The 17,412-nt window shown below is 43.2% G+C and overlaps 2 protein-coding genes across 4 annotated transcripts in view; both read right to left on the bottom strand.

The window, feature by feature from the left end:
• The window catches only part of LOC117216528 (transmembrane protein 132C), an 80,646-nt gene extending 71,850 nt beyond the window's left edge, over window positions 1-8,796 (bottom strand). Inside the window, exon 1 of one of the 3 annotated variants that reach the window (XM_033463287.1) lies at window positions 7,492-8,796. In XM_033463287.1, the coding sequence (XP_033319178.1) occupies window positions 7,492-7,588 (97 nt within the window). In that variant the 5' untranslated portion in view covers window positions 7,589-8,796. The remainder of the gene's footprint in view (window positions 1-7,491) is intronic. The other 2 variants (XM_033463285.1, XM_033463286.1) reach the window with 2 other exon arrangements.
• A 2,741-nt stretch (window positions 8,797-11,537) lies between these two features.
• LOC117216579 (ras-related protein M-Ras-like) lies at window positions 11,538-17,158 on the bottom strand. The gene is made up of 4 exons (XM_033463380.1): window positions 16,997-17,158; window positions 16,404-16,725; window positions 15,960-16,276; window positions 11,538-15,855 (listed from the first exon to the last, which is right to left on the bottom strand). Exons 2-4 carry the CDS (start codon window positions 16,591-16,593, stop codon window positions 15,766-15,768), a joined length of 597 nt encoding a protein of 198 aa, XP_033319271.1. The 5' UTR covers window positions 16,594-16,725; window positions 16,997-17,158; the 3' UTR covers window positions 11,538-15,765.
• Window positions 17,159-17,412: the final 254 nt, after the last annotated feature.

The following is a 17,412-nucleotide window of genomic DNA, read 5'->3' as shown; positions in this document are numbered from 1 at the left end:
CTAACAACGTTAATTACGCAGACTGATATCGATGATATTAAACCGGCGCGACGACTATATTCGTTTCTTGCGAATTTATCGCTTATGTTCGAACGGCTCGTATCATCGAATTTATCGGATTACCCTATGCACCGACTCGAGACCGACTTTCTCGTTCGCTCTCTGAACAGAGGTACAAGAGGAGAAAAGATCGGTCGTTCGGCGGAGAAAAATTTACATGTCCGGTCGTATTCGTTTTTCGATAATAACCCGCGGTCGATGGCTGTCCCCGGCGACCCAGATTCATTTCGAGCTCTATACAGCGATGCGTATACACGGGGAGTCAAGTGCGATCGATTGCAGTGGCATAAGACGCTTTAACCTAAGTCGCCCAGCAAAAGTGTATGCATTTCAATAGAACGAAGCATCGTTGGTATGTGCCTAAGACGCCCCTAGCGCTCGACCTATATTCTTCCAGCGATTCTTTACGAGCCAAGAAGCAACGCCGCGTTGGCGAGCCAACCTATAGAACGTAACGCGTCTCCTAGCAATTGCCCGGTACAAAACCGCATCCAGCCAGGCTTCGCCGTTGAACGAGTCTATTTTAACGCGGATGCTCTTAATTTCGATAGGCCGTGAACGTCGTGAAAGAACGTGCCTTCGATCTAGCGCGGATATTCACCAGGAATATACGTATAACTGCCGGTAACCATAACAACGGCTGTCTTTTGCGGCCAATCGATTCATTTTCAAATCCGTCACAGCGCACTGGTTCGATCTCCGAGATATTTCTGTCCTTTTCACGCTCGAAGCGTAACTCGGACTTGCTGTAAATCGGACGTATCGGCCGTGTAGAACGAACGAAAAGGAATCGATCGCCGCTCGGTTCCCCTTCGATTAATTAACGAAACGACATCACGATAAAGAAAAGTCGTTTCGTAGCAAGTTCTCGTCGAATCAAATTCAGCCGATTATCAGGCGAAAAGCAATTCCGCGGAACCAGGCAATGGAGCGGTTTGTTGTATTACCGTGAGAACTACCCCATTCGGCTGTGTCATGTATATAGGAGGAAAGAAAGAAGGAAGGATGGCGCAAGTGGGTTGCACGGCTTAAAAGTTTCTCGAAGGTTGGTGGGTGTTGGAGAAGGCTGCGGGTGGCGAAACTGCGCCGTACCACCGCGCGAAAATTTTGCGAAGTACGTGCTCCTCTACGCGGACAAAAGTAACGCCGGTGCAATTTCACAGCCGTCGCATCGCGGACACGATGAAATGCGTCCTTTCGCCTAAATTCTAGAGAACCGCGACGCCTGTGCGCGTTTCTATTCGCGGCGAGAATCGAGGCCGCTTTTGGCCGGAACACGGGGCGAAACGACGAGAGATCGAACAGCGGTTTCCTTGCTGTCGTTCGTTTCATCGTTCCGTTGATGGACTCTTTTGATCACCGCGATCAAACAGTCCATCGAAAACAATTTCATCAATTTGCGGTGCTTTTCAATCTCGACAGCGATAAATACGGCAGCGCGTGACATCGGATTCGTCGGTGTCGAATTTTCCCATTTAAATTCCGAATCGGTGCGCGTTAAGCTGTTCGAGCGCATTAATTATCGCGCGACGGCCATAAAGTTGACGGACGCGATCGCGTGCTCGCGGTTCGCACTCCGTGTCGGACGAATGAAAAAGTCGGCGCGATGCTTGGCGGTCGCACGCGAGAACGCGACAGGAGAAAATGGAAATCGATAAGCAAACACGAGCTCGCCGCGATACAGAAGTTAATTCGATTAGACGAAGCGCGGGATACGGAATGGAAACGTGTTTTAGATGCCGGATAACAAGCTCGGGGAATGCATACGAAACGGCAGCTCTGCCAGCCGCTTGTTCGCGATGACCGTGCGAAATCCGCGACACGGCAACCAAACGTTTATACGACAAGCAAGGAAAAAGGCATTCCGCCATTCGATACCACTGGTCGCGTTCGTCGAATCGGATATGGATATCTCGTGGCCAGAGAACCGAGATCGATTTCAAATAAAGCGGAAAAGGTAGAGAGAGTCGCTATTATATTTAACTTTCGACTTTCCTCCCACGTTTGCCACGTGTATCCTCGATTTCACCGAGTCTCGTCGTAACCATCGATTCCAAAGGGTTTGTTGGAGCACAGCCTGGATGGGCACCGTGTTCCAAACGATTTTATTCGGCGATCTTGCGATACAAAAGTGCTCAAGGAAAGCGGCGTCTCGCTAACCCTATGAATAAAAAAGTGGGAAATCTGGTCCCACGGAAGACCGTATATTCCGACAACATACTGCGGAAAGAAGACGGAAATATTCACTTTTACCGCGTACAAAGCTACAGCTGTCTGGATTATCGTAGCGGGTGGATATCGCGTACAGATGGGAGCAATTCTAAGAATAAAAAGCGAGAGGACAATGCGCGTATCGCTCGGAACACCTGCTTCTCGCATTCTAAAGGATACGCGTTCCAGATGAGAGAAAGAGATACGGTTGTCTCTCAACAAGGTTTCCGCGTAGTTTGCCAGAACCCTTGGCTTACCTTACCTACCCATCTACCTACCTACCTACCTACCTACCTACCTACCTACCTTTCCCCCTCCCTCTCTGTTTCCCTTGCTCATTCGAGTTCGTTACAACGGTCGATGTAGCTGCCACCAGAGACCCCGTAAAATCATTCGACTTCGTTGCCAAGACGACCTACCATGTGTCGCGAAATTTTTAGAGGAGCCAACCACCATACACCATAGCCACGCGACGGTCGATCGAGCTTCCCTTCCGCTTCCTTCTTTTTTCCTCTCTCACTCTCTCACTCTCTCTCTCTCTCTCTCTCTCTCTCTCTGTACTGTTCGCTTAGAGTGATTTTCGTAGGAATTTTTGCAGACTGGAACGGCGACGAAACGTTTAGAATAATTGAACGAAAGAGTAAAAGATTCAAGATGCGACTCTGAAAATAAAGTAGATAATCGTGTCGTTTCTTTCGAAAATCGAAGACAGCTGATTCTTTTAGTTAGTTAGAGTTCAATTACCGATTTGTGTAATGGCATTTGCGGATCAGAGCAACGATGGGAAGTTCAGAGTAACCGGAGTAAGAAATAAAATTCTCGAAAATGTCGATAACCGTGACCAAAGAAAGCAGAAAATCTTTTGGTTCCTATCGCGGATCGGAAATAGCGAATTCTCGAATTAAATATTTAAAGTTCAATTTTCGATTTCCACGGGTATGTTCGCAGATCGGAACAGAAATGGTATACAATGGTACGCAAAAGCTTTCGGGTACATTAACATGTTTACGTAAATAAATTTTTCGCCCTGTGTTCGAGAAGCGATATTTCAAAGAATTTCAAATAATATCGCGTAACTATGTAACAAAGATTATTTGCCGTACTGTCTTCTTTTACTTGTCACGGCCTCGTATCGAATATTAGTTAAAATATTTTTAGAAATATTCCTTTGAGGAAATATAGCAAAGGTAATGTAGCGAAAAGCTTAATTTAACTGAAACATTCTACATGCCGAATAAAGGTAAAAAAGATTTATTAACCCTTTGATCACGTAACGAAACGATATATAATTCAAAATGGAAGTTCGAAAAATAATCATCTCCAAGGTTCCCTACATTTTTAGCATCAGACGTAGAAAATACATACCGAAACAAATTCCAATAATTGCGTTTCGCAATGATAAAATTTATGGCATAATATTTATGACGCTATATTTCACAGGCTTTACGAATCTCTCTGCAGTTACGACACTGTTAAAAAACGTGATTCTATACGAACTTGATCAAACTTTTCAGACATCGACGCTTTGGCAGCCTGGCACAAATAACGTCCACCCGATTTCGCATCCTCGCCTATATCTCGACCAGATCACGTAATCTATTATATCCAAATCTAATCTAATCACGTAATCGTCAAAGAGCGATATCTTCTTGACGACGTCTTCGCAGAGATAATGATTCGGCGAGATAAATGTTCCCGAGATCAGGCTCCTCTCTCTCTCTCTCTCTCTCCTTTTCTCCTTATCTCTGGATCCAAAACGGTTAAAATCCACTTGGAAGAGTGAAAAGTTTGAAGTAATCGAGTGGAAGGATAAAACATAGGTGGAAGATTTTGTAACTACCGAAAGAGGGGAGAAAATCGGATCGATGGGACCGAGGCTGGAAAATGGCAAATTTCCTAACTATTTTAGATACTTGAGAGTTTAATGCGGAATATTACGAGACGTTGACGTTATATAGAACAATGAATACTTCATCGTAGGCTACAGTTTGGAAGTGAAAGTAGAGAACGAGTGGCTAGGTGGACGAGTTCGAATGGCCAACAAAGATAACAGATTACCGTGCTCCTCCGAGTAGGACGTTCTTAATTCATCTCAACGGCTACGATAGCGAAATAACAGCGCTATGTACCTGTGCCAGGAGTAGATCTTTGTTAAACTTTAAGTAAGGGGGGCTCGCGCGAATTTTATTTGACACCTGATGAATGTGCTCGTGCCACGAGAAGGTAATGAGAATTCCTAGATCGTGCCGCGAGTCAAGTATGAAGCATCGCTAGTACGTATAATGAAACAGAAAGAAGCGTAGAAACGATAGACGCGGAGAATCGTCGTTCCGGGTATCGTGGAAACGAGCGTTTTCGAGAGAAACAAAATAGGTCGCGAAACTTTAGAAACTTCCCTCGACCAGATGCGACGCTGCAGATAAGAAAATCACGAAACTCGAAGAACGCTATCCCTACACGCTGTTTCAAGAAGCAATCGTCGAGATAAGACAAAAAAATGAGTATAATGTGGGTATAGTAGATACATCGCAGAAGTTCGATACAAATCAGACGCATGTTCGCTAGTTCTATGATTAAAAAAGGAAATAAATCGGCCGAGTGATTATAATAAAATACGTCAATTTCGTCAGAGTTCTTGAAGTAGTCGCGGACAAGGAAAAAGGATATCGAGTTTTCACGAAAGAACGAATCTACCGAAAAGAAACTACAAACGACATGTGGCGTTTACGCAACTGTCGGTCTTTAATGGGTTAAGATCGTTTTGCTTGTGTTCAACGGTAACTACACACGTAGCCGAAGTTTATTCCCAAGTTTTTGAAGCGCTCTGTAAACGCGTCCTTGTACGTACCTAAGTGTCCAATTCCCAAAGACAAAGTAAAATAATTTACATTACGAAATTGCTGGTTTTCGAACCGATGAGACGGACTACGACGACGAAGATAAATACGGCGAATGCGTTCGTACAGAGGTGCAACAGCGCGAGAAAAGCGAATAAGCGCGAATAAAATGCATCAAATAATAGTTCCGTTGAACGATGAATAATGCATGGTAGAATTCTCAGACGATAGAAGACTCGAATACGACTTGGAACTCGTTGCAACGGTAATTGATTCGTTACGAGCCCGTAAACGTTGCATGAATGAAAACTAATATCTATAAAACAAGAGGAAACAGAAGCTTATCTGTGAAGCGCGACTGATACAACGAGAGAACCATTGAAAAGAATCGCGATACGTATTTCCTGTAGCGGAGTTACAGTAGGCAGGGAGTAGAGAAGTGGAGCGCGCGAACGAAATCAACCGACTGCTTATCCGCTTCGAGTTCGCTTTCGAGTATCGAAAATGAACTTGAACGGTACTTTAGCGTTCAAGTATGATACGCGTTTCTGCTCGATGAGCTCAACATCATAGTGCCATACACAGAGGTGAAAATGCGTATTCATTGGGCGTGATAGCGCGAGCTTCGATCGGCCTGATTTCTAAAAGGGGATTCCATTGAGCACGCGACGCGAAAAGCGATCAACGATCGCGAATCCGTTGCGACGCGCGTTCTTTTTTCGCCTCTGTGAAACGATGGAACAAACCGCGAAAGCAGCGAACCGTCTCTTCCTCGCAGCCATTGAAAAAGCCGCCTAGCGAAACACGGCATCCGAAATATCGTACACAGCATATTTTTTCCGCAGCTTCCGCTAAACATTTCCACGGCGTTTAAACGAGAGACTATCGCCGCGGCTGTTGCCGGGCCGAGGGAAACCGCAGCAGACTGCTGCTCTTTTCTTTTTTTCTTATTTCTTTCTTTTTTTTCGCGAAAATTCTCCAAATCAGACGCGATGCTATCAAAGGCCGGGCTTTTAACCGGCGCCTGGTTCGTGCAAATACAGAAACGGAACGTTGCGTGGCTTCCATTTACGGACAGAGAGCCACGGAGAGAAAGCGTCGAAGCTGCACGACGACGATTCGATCGTTTTGGAAATCGCGATAGAATTGCGATCGGACCGGCTCGGCACGAACAGCAATTATACGAGCCGGCGCGACGCGACGCTAGAAGGTAAAATCGGTATCGAGTACGTGAGCAGCGCTTTTATGGGATGCTCTCCTCGAACCGTCACGATCGTAAATGAGATTCGACGAGCACAGTCGCCGATAGTTACCCCCGTTTCCGTCGATCTTCACGCACGAATGCACCGACGAACCCTGCCGAGGAAATGGAAGAGGGTATACGCCAGGGTGATTCCGACTGCACGGACCGGAGATACGATTGGAAAGGGCAGGGAAGGGGACGACGACGACGACGGCGGCGAATTACGAGTAAAACCGGCTGCGAGGAAGAAGTAGACGAGAGAAACTCGACGACGATCGAGAAGGCCAAGCTGCGAGAGAAAGAGAGGAAAGGCGAGGAGCCGTGAAAGAAGAAGACGCGGAGGATACGTTAAAACACAGTAGTTCGTAAGGTAGAGGAACTGATAGATCGAGTGGAAGCGAGACGGCGAGCAACAGGAAAGGAAAACAAAGAGACAAAGATAAAAGAGGAAAGAACAGAGAGGAGTTTCCCGATCCTCTTTCTCGTCGTTGAGAAATTCAACCATCTGGCGTTGTATCGTGGTTCCCCTACGGTGATGTTACATCGTCGTCGTTCAGACTGGAATACTCGGTGGCGCCTACCCCACGAGGTCTCCGACAGTAGCGAAAACAAACAACTTCTGGCTGTGTAATCGGCGTAAAGAGAACGAGGCTAACAAAAGAGGAATCGCGTTTCAAGATATACCGGTTTCTCTAACGATATTTTCTTACGACACGTCCGACTCGATTCCTCCGACTCGGTCGCGTCACAGCCTTGAATCGCTCCAAAAACGGAATATCCGTGACGTTTACCGGTTAAGAACGAAAGTGGCATCGATTCTCCCTCTCCCCGATCTCTTGAATGAATCGAGACTCAACCATGGCACAGATACCACGCACTTACTCAGCGTGCTGCACGTGCCTGTTGTGCATACGTAATGCGTATTGACACGTCGAGTGACAGCACGCGGACCGAGTCACGCTGCGAGCCACTCGTCGAATCGATACACCGAGGACGCGTTAGGGGGCCGATCGTCTCTTCGAATTCGGCAGAAAGTCGGATATCGAATGGAACGTGCAACGATGATAAAAAAGAAAGAAGGTAAAGAAGAGGACGAAAAGTTGAGAATAAAAGAAGAAGAGACTATAGAGTCGAACTTACCGGCGATGGCAACGAACAGGAAGAATATCCACATATCCATGAGTATGCCGGCGAGGCGTAGCTGGAAGTTGTTGGCTGCGTACGCGAGCTTGTCCATCACGGTCCGGGATTCATAGTCGCATGTCGTTGATCAGGTACGTAGTTTCTCTGCTTTGGATTCACGGTCGATTCGTCGAATCGTCGCACGGAATAGCACCCACTGTCCGCGTATTCCACACTATCGGCGGGGTAAGGGAGGGAAAAGTTGATGAAACACCCGAGACCCGCGGCGGTCTCGTGTCGCGTCGCCTCACCAGCGCGGAACGTGTCCTGGCACTGTCCTTCGACTTCCTACGAATCTCCCACGGAGCAGGCTCGCATCGTACGAGCGTCGTATTCGCGGAGGAGGAGAGAGGCGAGCCGCGGCTGATTCGAGCCGAGGAGGCTGCCAACTGGGCAGACGGTTCGTAACGCGTATCTTTAGGAGAACGACGATGTGATACGATGAGATGCGACGAGATGCGCGAGGCCTTTGGCTCTCGCACGCGTGTCCTCCTCTCTCGTGCCTGTGTTACGCTTTCGTGTGCGTGCGTGTACGTATCATACGCGTAGTCCGTTCGCGTGCAGTCACGGCGAGAATAGATCGGCCGGTCCTCCGGCTGGCGTCCCTTCCGGACGACGCTCGGCACGAGTCTCGCACGAGCGGAGATTACGCGTTCGAGACACGAAAGACACGAATCTGTACCGAGAGTCGCCGCTTCCGAGTGACGGCGTGCACGAGTACGGGGCGACCGTCGTCGTGTGCTCTCACCACCGCGTTGCCCGGAGTATTGACCGACTCGGCTCGGCTCGGCTCGGCTCGACACACGGTGCGCCGCTCTGCGGCCCAGACCAGACGCGGAGAGATGCGGAGGGGGCGCCTGCCCTCTACAGACTACCATACAACTACAGCCGATCCTACTGTTGCTGCGCGCGCACTTTAGCTCGTACGCTCGCGGCTCCGTCGAACCAGCTATACCTACGCTCCATGCCAATTCAACCATTCGATGGGCCTTGGACGTCTTTTTTCCCCTTTTTTACCCTCCGTCGAGAGACCTGTCGTATTTCTTCGACAACGCACCGCGTTCCACGAGTAAACAAACGACCAGACCCACTCGTTCGCCTCGTTTACGAAGCTCCTTCTTACTGCGAAATTGTTCACTCGGCGAATCGGAGACGCGCGGCTCGCGGCACCGGGTATATACGGCGAGACGTTTCTCTCGATAAGCTAACGAGTCGCGTAAACCGTATCGATGCCACGAATCCAGTAAAACCGTTCGTTCCCCTTCGACGAGCAACGAAACGCTGCCACGAGTTCTGATATTCGTTCGCGGAAGCGTTTTTCCCTCTCAACGCGATAAGTATCGATGTAAAAATACGCATGCTTATCGCAGGCGGATAAGAAACGTGTAACGCGGCAAACAAGTTGCAGCGTGACGGACGATTGCATAAACAAAGACAAAGCGGTTGCACGGAACCTGTTTACTAGCAACCAGAGATCCCGCGATATTCCCGATAACGCGTTATCGTACGCAGCGGTATCGTTTGTACGAAAAAAGGAAGATTCGTCGGTGCTGACGCAACGACGCGTTACGCCAGTGCTTTCGTTAAACTGGCGACTCGCGTAATAAAAATAAACGTACGACCGGAATATAAGCTGTCGGAGGAAAGGAGACAACGAATCGGTTAAACGTTAAGACGAAAGATAAACGAAATTACGAGAGTAAAATCGAGAGACGCTCGACGCAACGTCGTCGTTACGTTTCGAGTCTCTTACGCTCTCGGTATGTACTTTACGGCGTGCTTTCGCGTTTTCTACGGAACAACGACTCGGCGGCTCGGATTGCCAGCACACGGGCTCGTTTCCGCGAAAGAACACGAAGAATACGAGAAGCGATGGTCCTCGAACGGTTGGCATAGGCAAATCCAGTGATACGGACTGTAAACGTCTGCCGGTAGTTTTATTCGACGATCGATACTCGATACTGGCTTGTCTACCGTAGAGCGATTCAATCTCGAGAACAACTCGACGCCTTCCGGACTTAAGAAAGAGATCTATAGGTCGGATAAGCATCCGAACCGAGATCAAGCGGGTTATTCCACGTGGAATAAAGTTCCACGTGAAAGGAAAAACACGGCCCGGAATGTTCGACTCCTGGACACCAAGCTTCCTGGTCATTTTCTAAGATGGTATTCCAACCCAAAAGAACGGGCACAAAGGGAATCGGTTCTGATTTTATCTTCCTGCAACTATCGAACCGTGAGTTGCTGCCCCCGCGACAATGGCGTCGAGTCGTAGTTAGTCGCACGCGACCTCACCGAACCGAACCTAACAACCAGCCTCGAAACGCACAGCGGGGTGCTTTTGTTTAACCGAGGCGTTTATTAATCAATTGTATATCCCCCGGTCGAAAGCATTGCGCATTTGACGGTCAAATGCTTTTTTTCTGCCTCCCAACGGAGGCAGCCCACTCGGGTCGCATCCTTTGATCTGTTTAGGGGGAACGTCTTGTAACGAGCAGCTCGGAAATTTGAAGAGACGCAATATCTACGTACAATGTAATTTGCTGTACACGGCCAATGAAACGAGACACGGCACTCTAGCACTGTGCTTCCAATTACACCGAACTCGACGATATTACCCGTTGCACGTACTTGACGAATCGGACGAGTTTCTGCGAGAAGATCTCCAACACGATGCTGGCTATTCTCCTATTACCTGGTTAGCCGGTTGCCTCTGTCACCTAAAATTTCATTGCAAGCGCTTTTGTGTAAAACGATAAACGTACAATACGTTGCTTTATAAAAAGTATTTGATACGCTCTCGGATATTATAGCGTTTCAATTAGAACATCTCTAAAGTGTAGCGTAAATTGAATGCATTTTATCGTTGTTATTTTCTACTTGTTTCAGTATAAATCTACTATTTCAATTGCAACGTGTGTGTGTGTGTGTGTGTGTGTATTGGATCATCTAGTAATTAGCGCAGTTTTTCTAAGAATTTAAAACAACGGGAGTTGTTATTATCGGAGCTTTGAAGCACTCGAATGAAAAATTTAATAGGAAAGCATACTGAATTATAAAGAGTTCAGGAAAATCCATCTCTGATCGTCTCTTATTCGGTATTTTCATCTAAATATACGAAAACCAACGACTGCGCTATATTATAAGACAAGCCGCTACGTTATAATCGTTAAAGTAGCAAACAAAGTTAAACTTTGTTAATAGAATAGATGTTCTAATACATATCGATGTAGCGATGGATGGTCTTATCGACAGCGACATGTATCAAACTAGTATAACGAAACACGAATAGTTAGCACACTTCGGGATGCTGCGATTTACGTTAACGAAATTACTCTATGTTATTTTACAAATTTTCGTATTTGACGATACGCTTCTAGCGAACGCATAAATAATTAACAAACGAGGTGGCCGCGTAAACGAAACTAACGCGTCAATTATGAATACAGACGCGATATCAAAGGAATCCTCGAGCGTAAATTATTCTGTACGATAACTCATGGTCGCACGATGCGAATATACGCAATATCATGGTGAACGAAATAACTGTACGCAGTCGGGAAATTATCATCGACGCATAAAAGTTAACGCGCGGATTGAAACGACGTAATCGGCGTTAATTAAAGCGATCCAACGGCGGTGAGTGTTTTTGAAAGCGCTTAATAGGAGAAGACGACATCGCGTCGCGTCGTTTCGAAAGCAAATCTCGAGATTTCCGTTGTACTACGCGGGAACGATTCGAAGCATTAAGTCCTCTTAAATCGTAGAAAATGGCGTGAGTTTCGGATAATTCCAAGGTAGGGCCAATTTCAAGCAAAATCGTCGCGTCTGTCCGCGTAATTAAACTTCTTCCCTTCGGTGTTCGACTCTTCCGACAATAAATCCATTTCATCGACGAAGGTGAATTGCTTTTTCATTCGTTCCATCTTAACGAACGTTTATCCCTATTGATTTCGGGTCATAAAATTGATAGGCCAGGCGATTCCTTTTTATTGATTTTTCCTTTTTTTTTTCGTAAACGCGTGTCCATAATTTATTATCAATTGTATACTCCATACAGTGACCTGCACAAGTAGTGACACGCACGATTAACACACACGCATTCTCATCCATACGTTCGTTCAACAAAGAAAATACACATACGCCCACGCTCTGTATACACATACAGAGAATACACGTATATCACATGTACGCGTATGTAGCATACATACATATTTTTCTTTTTACATATATAATTGTATTTGTGTCGACATCGCTCGTATATAACTATCGTTAAGGAGGAATACTCGTTCTTTATTTTTTGTTCAAAATATATATATACTTTTTTTTCTTTTTTTTTTCGTCGCTATCTAAGGACAAGAACGGCGGAAACGATCGTACTTCATCTTAAACCTATAACTCTCTTATTACATGTAGTTCATTGTTTCCTGTGTGCCATTATACGGTACTTCTTTTTTCTTTTTTTTCCATTAAAAAAATTAATAATAAGTAGCTATGCTGACGTGCGGTATTTGAATGTAGTGACTAGCAAACACTGGGAGGAAACGAGAACGAAGTCAGGGACTTTCCCAAAATTTTCCTCCGTTCGTTTGTATAACAGTAATTTAATTAAACGATATCGTTGCTTGTTTCCTTCTGTAAAGAACATTCGCCTGTGTTTCTCTTTTCGATGCGTCTCCCAATTTTGCCAACGATGAAAATTCGAAATTCTCGCCTTTTCCATTGACAGACGAAAGAAAAATGTCGTTCCAACTGACTTCGATGGCTCGCACAACCACAGCATTCGCTACGTCTTGCGATTTCTCCACCTCAGTATCACAATGATTCAACGTATTGACTATTTCATAATTAATCCTCTTGACTCTTCCCTTTTTAAATGACCTAAAAGTTTGCACGCTAACGTCACGAGTTTTGCGTTTACAGATTTCCCTTGTTCAACGTTGCACGATATTCGCTGCATGTTATAATTCAATTTGATATACGACATCGTGCTTGTTTTTAATTGTCGTACACGTTGCATACGAAACAATAGGAGAGTTTCTATTTTCATCTGCTCAATCACGATCCTCTTTCATGGACGGCGATAAAAAACGTAGCGCTTTTCAGATTATTACAACATGCGAGGAACGCTAAATCCTGAGTCTAAAAAATGTTCACAATGTGCACGTATTTATACAGTTTTTTTTCCCTCGTTTCGTTTGTTTCCTTTTTCAGCTTCGAAATAACAACGACAATTGCTGTTTGAATCTTTCGATATAGAGTCTGATTCTTAACGTATAAATCTTTTTATTCGCGTAATCTAATATAATCCATTGATAGAAACAGCGTTTACGAAACGAAATAATAATTTTATATCAGCTAAAAACCAGCGAGGCATCGAACCATCGCGTTCGATTAATTTTAATTGGATCTACACGATGTTCCTCTGTAATGACTGTTTTGTGACGTAGAAATTTCCAATCGATCGACCGAGATGGATGGTCCACGTTTATTCGCGATGTAACTACTAAATCTACTACCAAATGAACGGGCTTTAAACGAAGCGGTGATTCGTTTCACCTTGTGGGAGAAATGCACATGTATAACCCGTATTATATCACGCGAACAATACGTACGCGTGCAATAAAGAAATCAATTCGGTTGCCCACACGTTCGATGAATTTCGTGAATGCATAATAGTAACGTACGATCGCTTACAATTTGCAAATTTTATGCAAAACGATACGATTCGCGGTTATATTTCATACCGAAACTGTAACGGAATCATAAGTTTAGAGTGTCGTATAAACGTTTCGGTAAAATTTGTACAATCGTTTACTCGTGCAGTGCAGTTTTTAACTACGCATTGAGCTTTCTCCGAATCTAAGAGAATAGATTAGCTAAAATAACGCTCTTAATTTATGAACCTCTCATTGGCAAACGAAAGTATCGATAGAGCAAAATACATACGTTGTTTCTCAGTTCTTTTTAATTTTCTCTAATACTTCGTTGCACTTTGAAGAACGACGCCTATGTAAAATTTTCTTTAACGAAGAATACTATCAGACCTATTCTGATCCGACGTTCGACTGGTCACAAAATACAACAACCATCTCTTTTGTATCGTTAGAGAATGTCGAAGTGGATTTTCTACATTACGGCAACTACCCCACGTTCCTTCGTTAACCTTCATCGTTTATAATACAAATTATTCTTATCTCAAGGCAAATATGTTTCACTGTTAGAATTAATCGGTGACGCCAAGATATTTGTGCACATCTTGTGCGTACGTATCGTAATATATTACTGCTGAGTTTCACACCGTTCCTACGTATAGGAGAAGCACTTTGTGCGTACACCAAAATATAATACTGGAATCGAATTTCGATAAGTAAAACGAATATTACATTTTCAAGGGTTGTGTCGCAATCATAAAGACAATCGAAGCAGAGTACTTCGTTGAAGTTTCTTAAAGAACGTCTAAAGCAATTAAACCGCCTTTTCGTTTTGTGTTTCCACAGCGCCATGTACACTACAAACAACGCGTACTTATCTTTAACATATAGCGAAGAATTAAATATTCATTGTGCTACGAATATATTTTATTTTGCGAACCGTGAACTGAACCTTTCAACGAACAAAAAAAAAAAAAAAGAAATTAACATTGCAAACGAATACTTAGTGTTATCGTACACCAACGGAAGATAATCAAACGAGAAAGTTTCATTCACGTTGTAACGTCCTCGTTGATAATCTTATCATTAGCGAATACCGTACGAGTACCGTATCGAGTACGTAGAAGATGTAAGACGAATATTATGCACGATATAGACTGCAACGTTCGAGTCTGTATAAGCACGAAAAATAATTCACTGTTTGGTATTTGCATTCACATGTAACATTAAATTTCACTTACACACGCAATTGGAGCGCTTCTTAAATGTACGCATTCCTTTTTCACATTTAAATACTAAAGTAGGCCATGGCATTATTTTCTTAAATATATGTAAGAAGGTCTGACATAGTCAAAGTTCGAGTATTGCACTTGATAGAGTGACGAACGTTCGAAACTAAATTAATCGATAGAAAAAAAGAAATTCTCGCGACATTAGACAAGTTTTGCTTGCATTACAAAAGCAATATGTATATTGCTCATTGTATATCTTTCTTTTTAATAATACACTATGTTTCTCAACTTCAATTAGCTAAACACAATACTTTGCGTTGTATATATTTACTTGAATACTTAAACACGATAAATATTTTATATCAGACCTCTATAAATATCAAAGCCAATAATCTAATAGCGAAGGCAATACTGCCTTACGTTGAATATTTCATTCTTGATTCAGAATATTTATTAGATATTCATTAGGTTCCAAATACCTAATGGTATATTTACCGAAGAAAGAGAAACTTATTGTTAAAGAATTCATTTTTCCGAATATTATTTACATCGCTACAAAAAGACAATGACTGAAAATATACTAAAAATCTGTACGTCAATTCAATGAAACAAATATAATAGGAAAGACTCGAGCAAACAATAAACTGTCAAGAAATACATACATCATCATACACGTAAATAAAAGGTCATTTAACCTAAATAAATAAATAAACACGCTTGAAGCTATAATTTCTTTTACCGCTGTCTAAAATAGGAGCTGAGTCAATATATGAAACTATTATAGTCATTTCATGACATGATCTTATTACGTGAAGAAGTAAAAAGATTTCTATAGAATTATGCATTGTGCAATAAAAAACGCTCAATTCCATAGTGTTTTGTCAATGGTAAAAAATTGATGTATACACGCGTACTGAGACGTGGTCTCATATTATCATAATGATGAACAGTCGATAACTCCGACAAATTTTTTCGGTCTTTTAAGTCTTAAACTGATACTGAATTGATTTTTTAAAAAATCTAATTGCGTCTCCGAGACATATAGTATCTTTTTTTTTTCTTTTTCGATCGATGCATCTCTTATCCTTATTATTCTGTACACTTATGTTACAAAGGTGGGATCGATGCTTATTAATACTATGAACTCATACGTGAATCGGCGAAAAAAGAAAAATGTACGAATCACATGTACCTATATACGATGGAGGACAGAGGACCCATTTTTTCGTCTTTTTTTTTTGTTTTTTGGCAGGTGCGTTTCACTTTTTATGACAAAAAGTGACCCTTTAAAAAGGTAATTCGTAATCATTACGCAGCCCCAATACTCACTCAATATTTTTAGGGCTTTATAAAAGATTACATTTTCCTGAACGTCTTCGTTTCCTCCGATTCTTTTCCAACTCAGCTGGAGGTTGATTTCTGATGATACGAACAACCTAGAAGAAAATTATTCAAATCCCTTAGCTACTTTCACCCATGTGCAACTATATATACGATAATCTTCCTGCTCCTTCTTTTATCTATTTTTATGGTCCCCTACCTCATGGAATGCTGCATCTACATTTAATGGTGGGTCTTTGGCAGAAGTTTCGATATAAGGTATATTCAAGCGGTGAGCCAACTCCCTTCCCTGTTCCTCTGTAACTTTTCTCAAATGTACCAAATCGACCTTATTGGCTACCAGAAGCATAGGGTATACGTCTCTGTCCTTTACCCTAAGTATTTGGGTATAAAAATTCATGATATTCTCATAAGATTGTTTATCAGTCACAGAGTATACTAATAAAAACCCATCACCCTTGCGCATGTATTGTTCTCGCATGGCACTGAATTCTTCTTGACCAGCTGTATCTAACACTGTTAGGTACAAATAAACTTTTGTACACACAAGAGTGCATTGTAGGCCTAATGCGATACACTAAGCATAACACAAAAATAGCAGATAGCAGAATTAAATGCGACAAAGCAACTAAATTCGACTCACCATCTAGGATGCACCATTGTTTGTCTACCTCTGTATGTTGAATGTAGCTATCCTCGATGGTAGGATCATAGTCAGTGACAAATAATTTTTGAAAGAATTGTATGGTGAGTGCACTCTTTCCAACACCTCCATCACCAACCACGACCAATTTGAAGGTCATAAGGTTGTCATTATTAGGGGGTCGTGTCATACCGCCTCTTGTTCTCCCGCCCCCTCCCCCGCTGCCCTGCCTTCTTCTGCCTATCCTGTCAACTCTTCTAATGTATTCTTAGCAGCGCGTCTGCTCGTGAATTGTCAAGTCTCACTCTCCGACTAGAGTACCCTGAAACGGTTAACTTACATCGAACCGACGAAATTCACAACGTGTTGCTTCTTAATATTCAACAGCTTTTGTTGTAATGGTTTTGTTTACATGAACACGAGAACTAAGAAAGCTATCCTAGAGAGGTCGCGATGTAACGGGTGTGTCAATTATACTTAATAGGACAAAATTAGATGAGAAGTTCCCAGGGTTTGATTAGGAGTTTACAGATTGTACTGTGACAGTTGAATTATCGCAATGTAGTCTATATTTGAATGAAATAAGTACACACCTTACATGATCTGCCACTCCTGTTTCACGTTCTCCCAGCTGTCAATCTGCGTTACTGTGCGCAACATTCGTTTCAATGTGGAAAGTATGTTTGTGTAAGCTTTAACGTAGTAGCGTATACAATAGGTCTTGTATACTTTTATGACCATGCGCGGAAATATAACTACCCTAGCGGCATATTTTGCAATTATCACACCTATTACAGTGGTGCCAACAATCTTTGACCCAAAATAATACAGAAATGGAAATGTAACTTTCAATTAAAACCTGCTCTTATTTGTAAATGTGAAATCCTTAAGACTTCGCTTAGTCGATTTGAGAATATTCATTTAATATGTCGCAGGATATTGAATATACACTTTAAAAAGAGTGAAAGGTCCATTTTATTATATTGGCAAGCCACTTTACACTCCCTCG

Source organism: Bombus bifarius, unplaced genomic scaffold (genome assembly GCF_011952205.1).
Source record: "Bombus bifarius isolate JDL3187 unplaced genomic scaffold, Bbif_JDL3187 scf7180000010271, whole genome shotgun sequence".
NCBI classification, from domain to species: Eukaryota; Metazoa; Arthropoda; class Insecta; order Hymenoptera; family Apidae; genus Bombus; species Bombus bifarius.
Note: the sequence above shows the minus strand (reverse complement) of the source record. Positions and strands in the feature narration are given on the sequence as shown.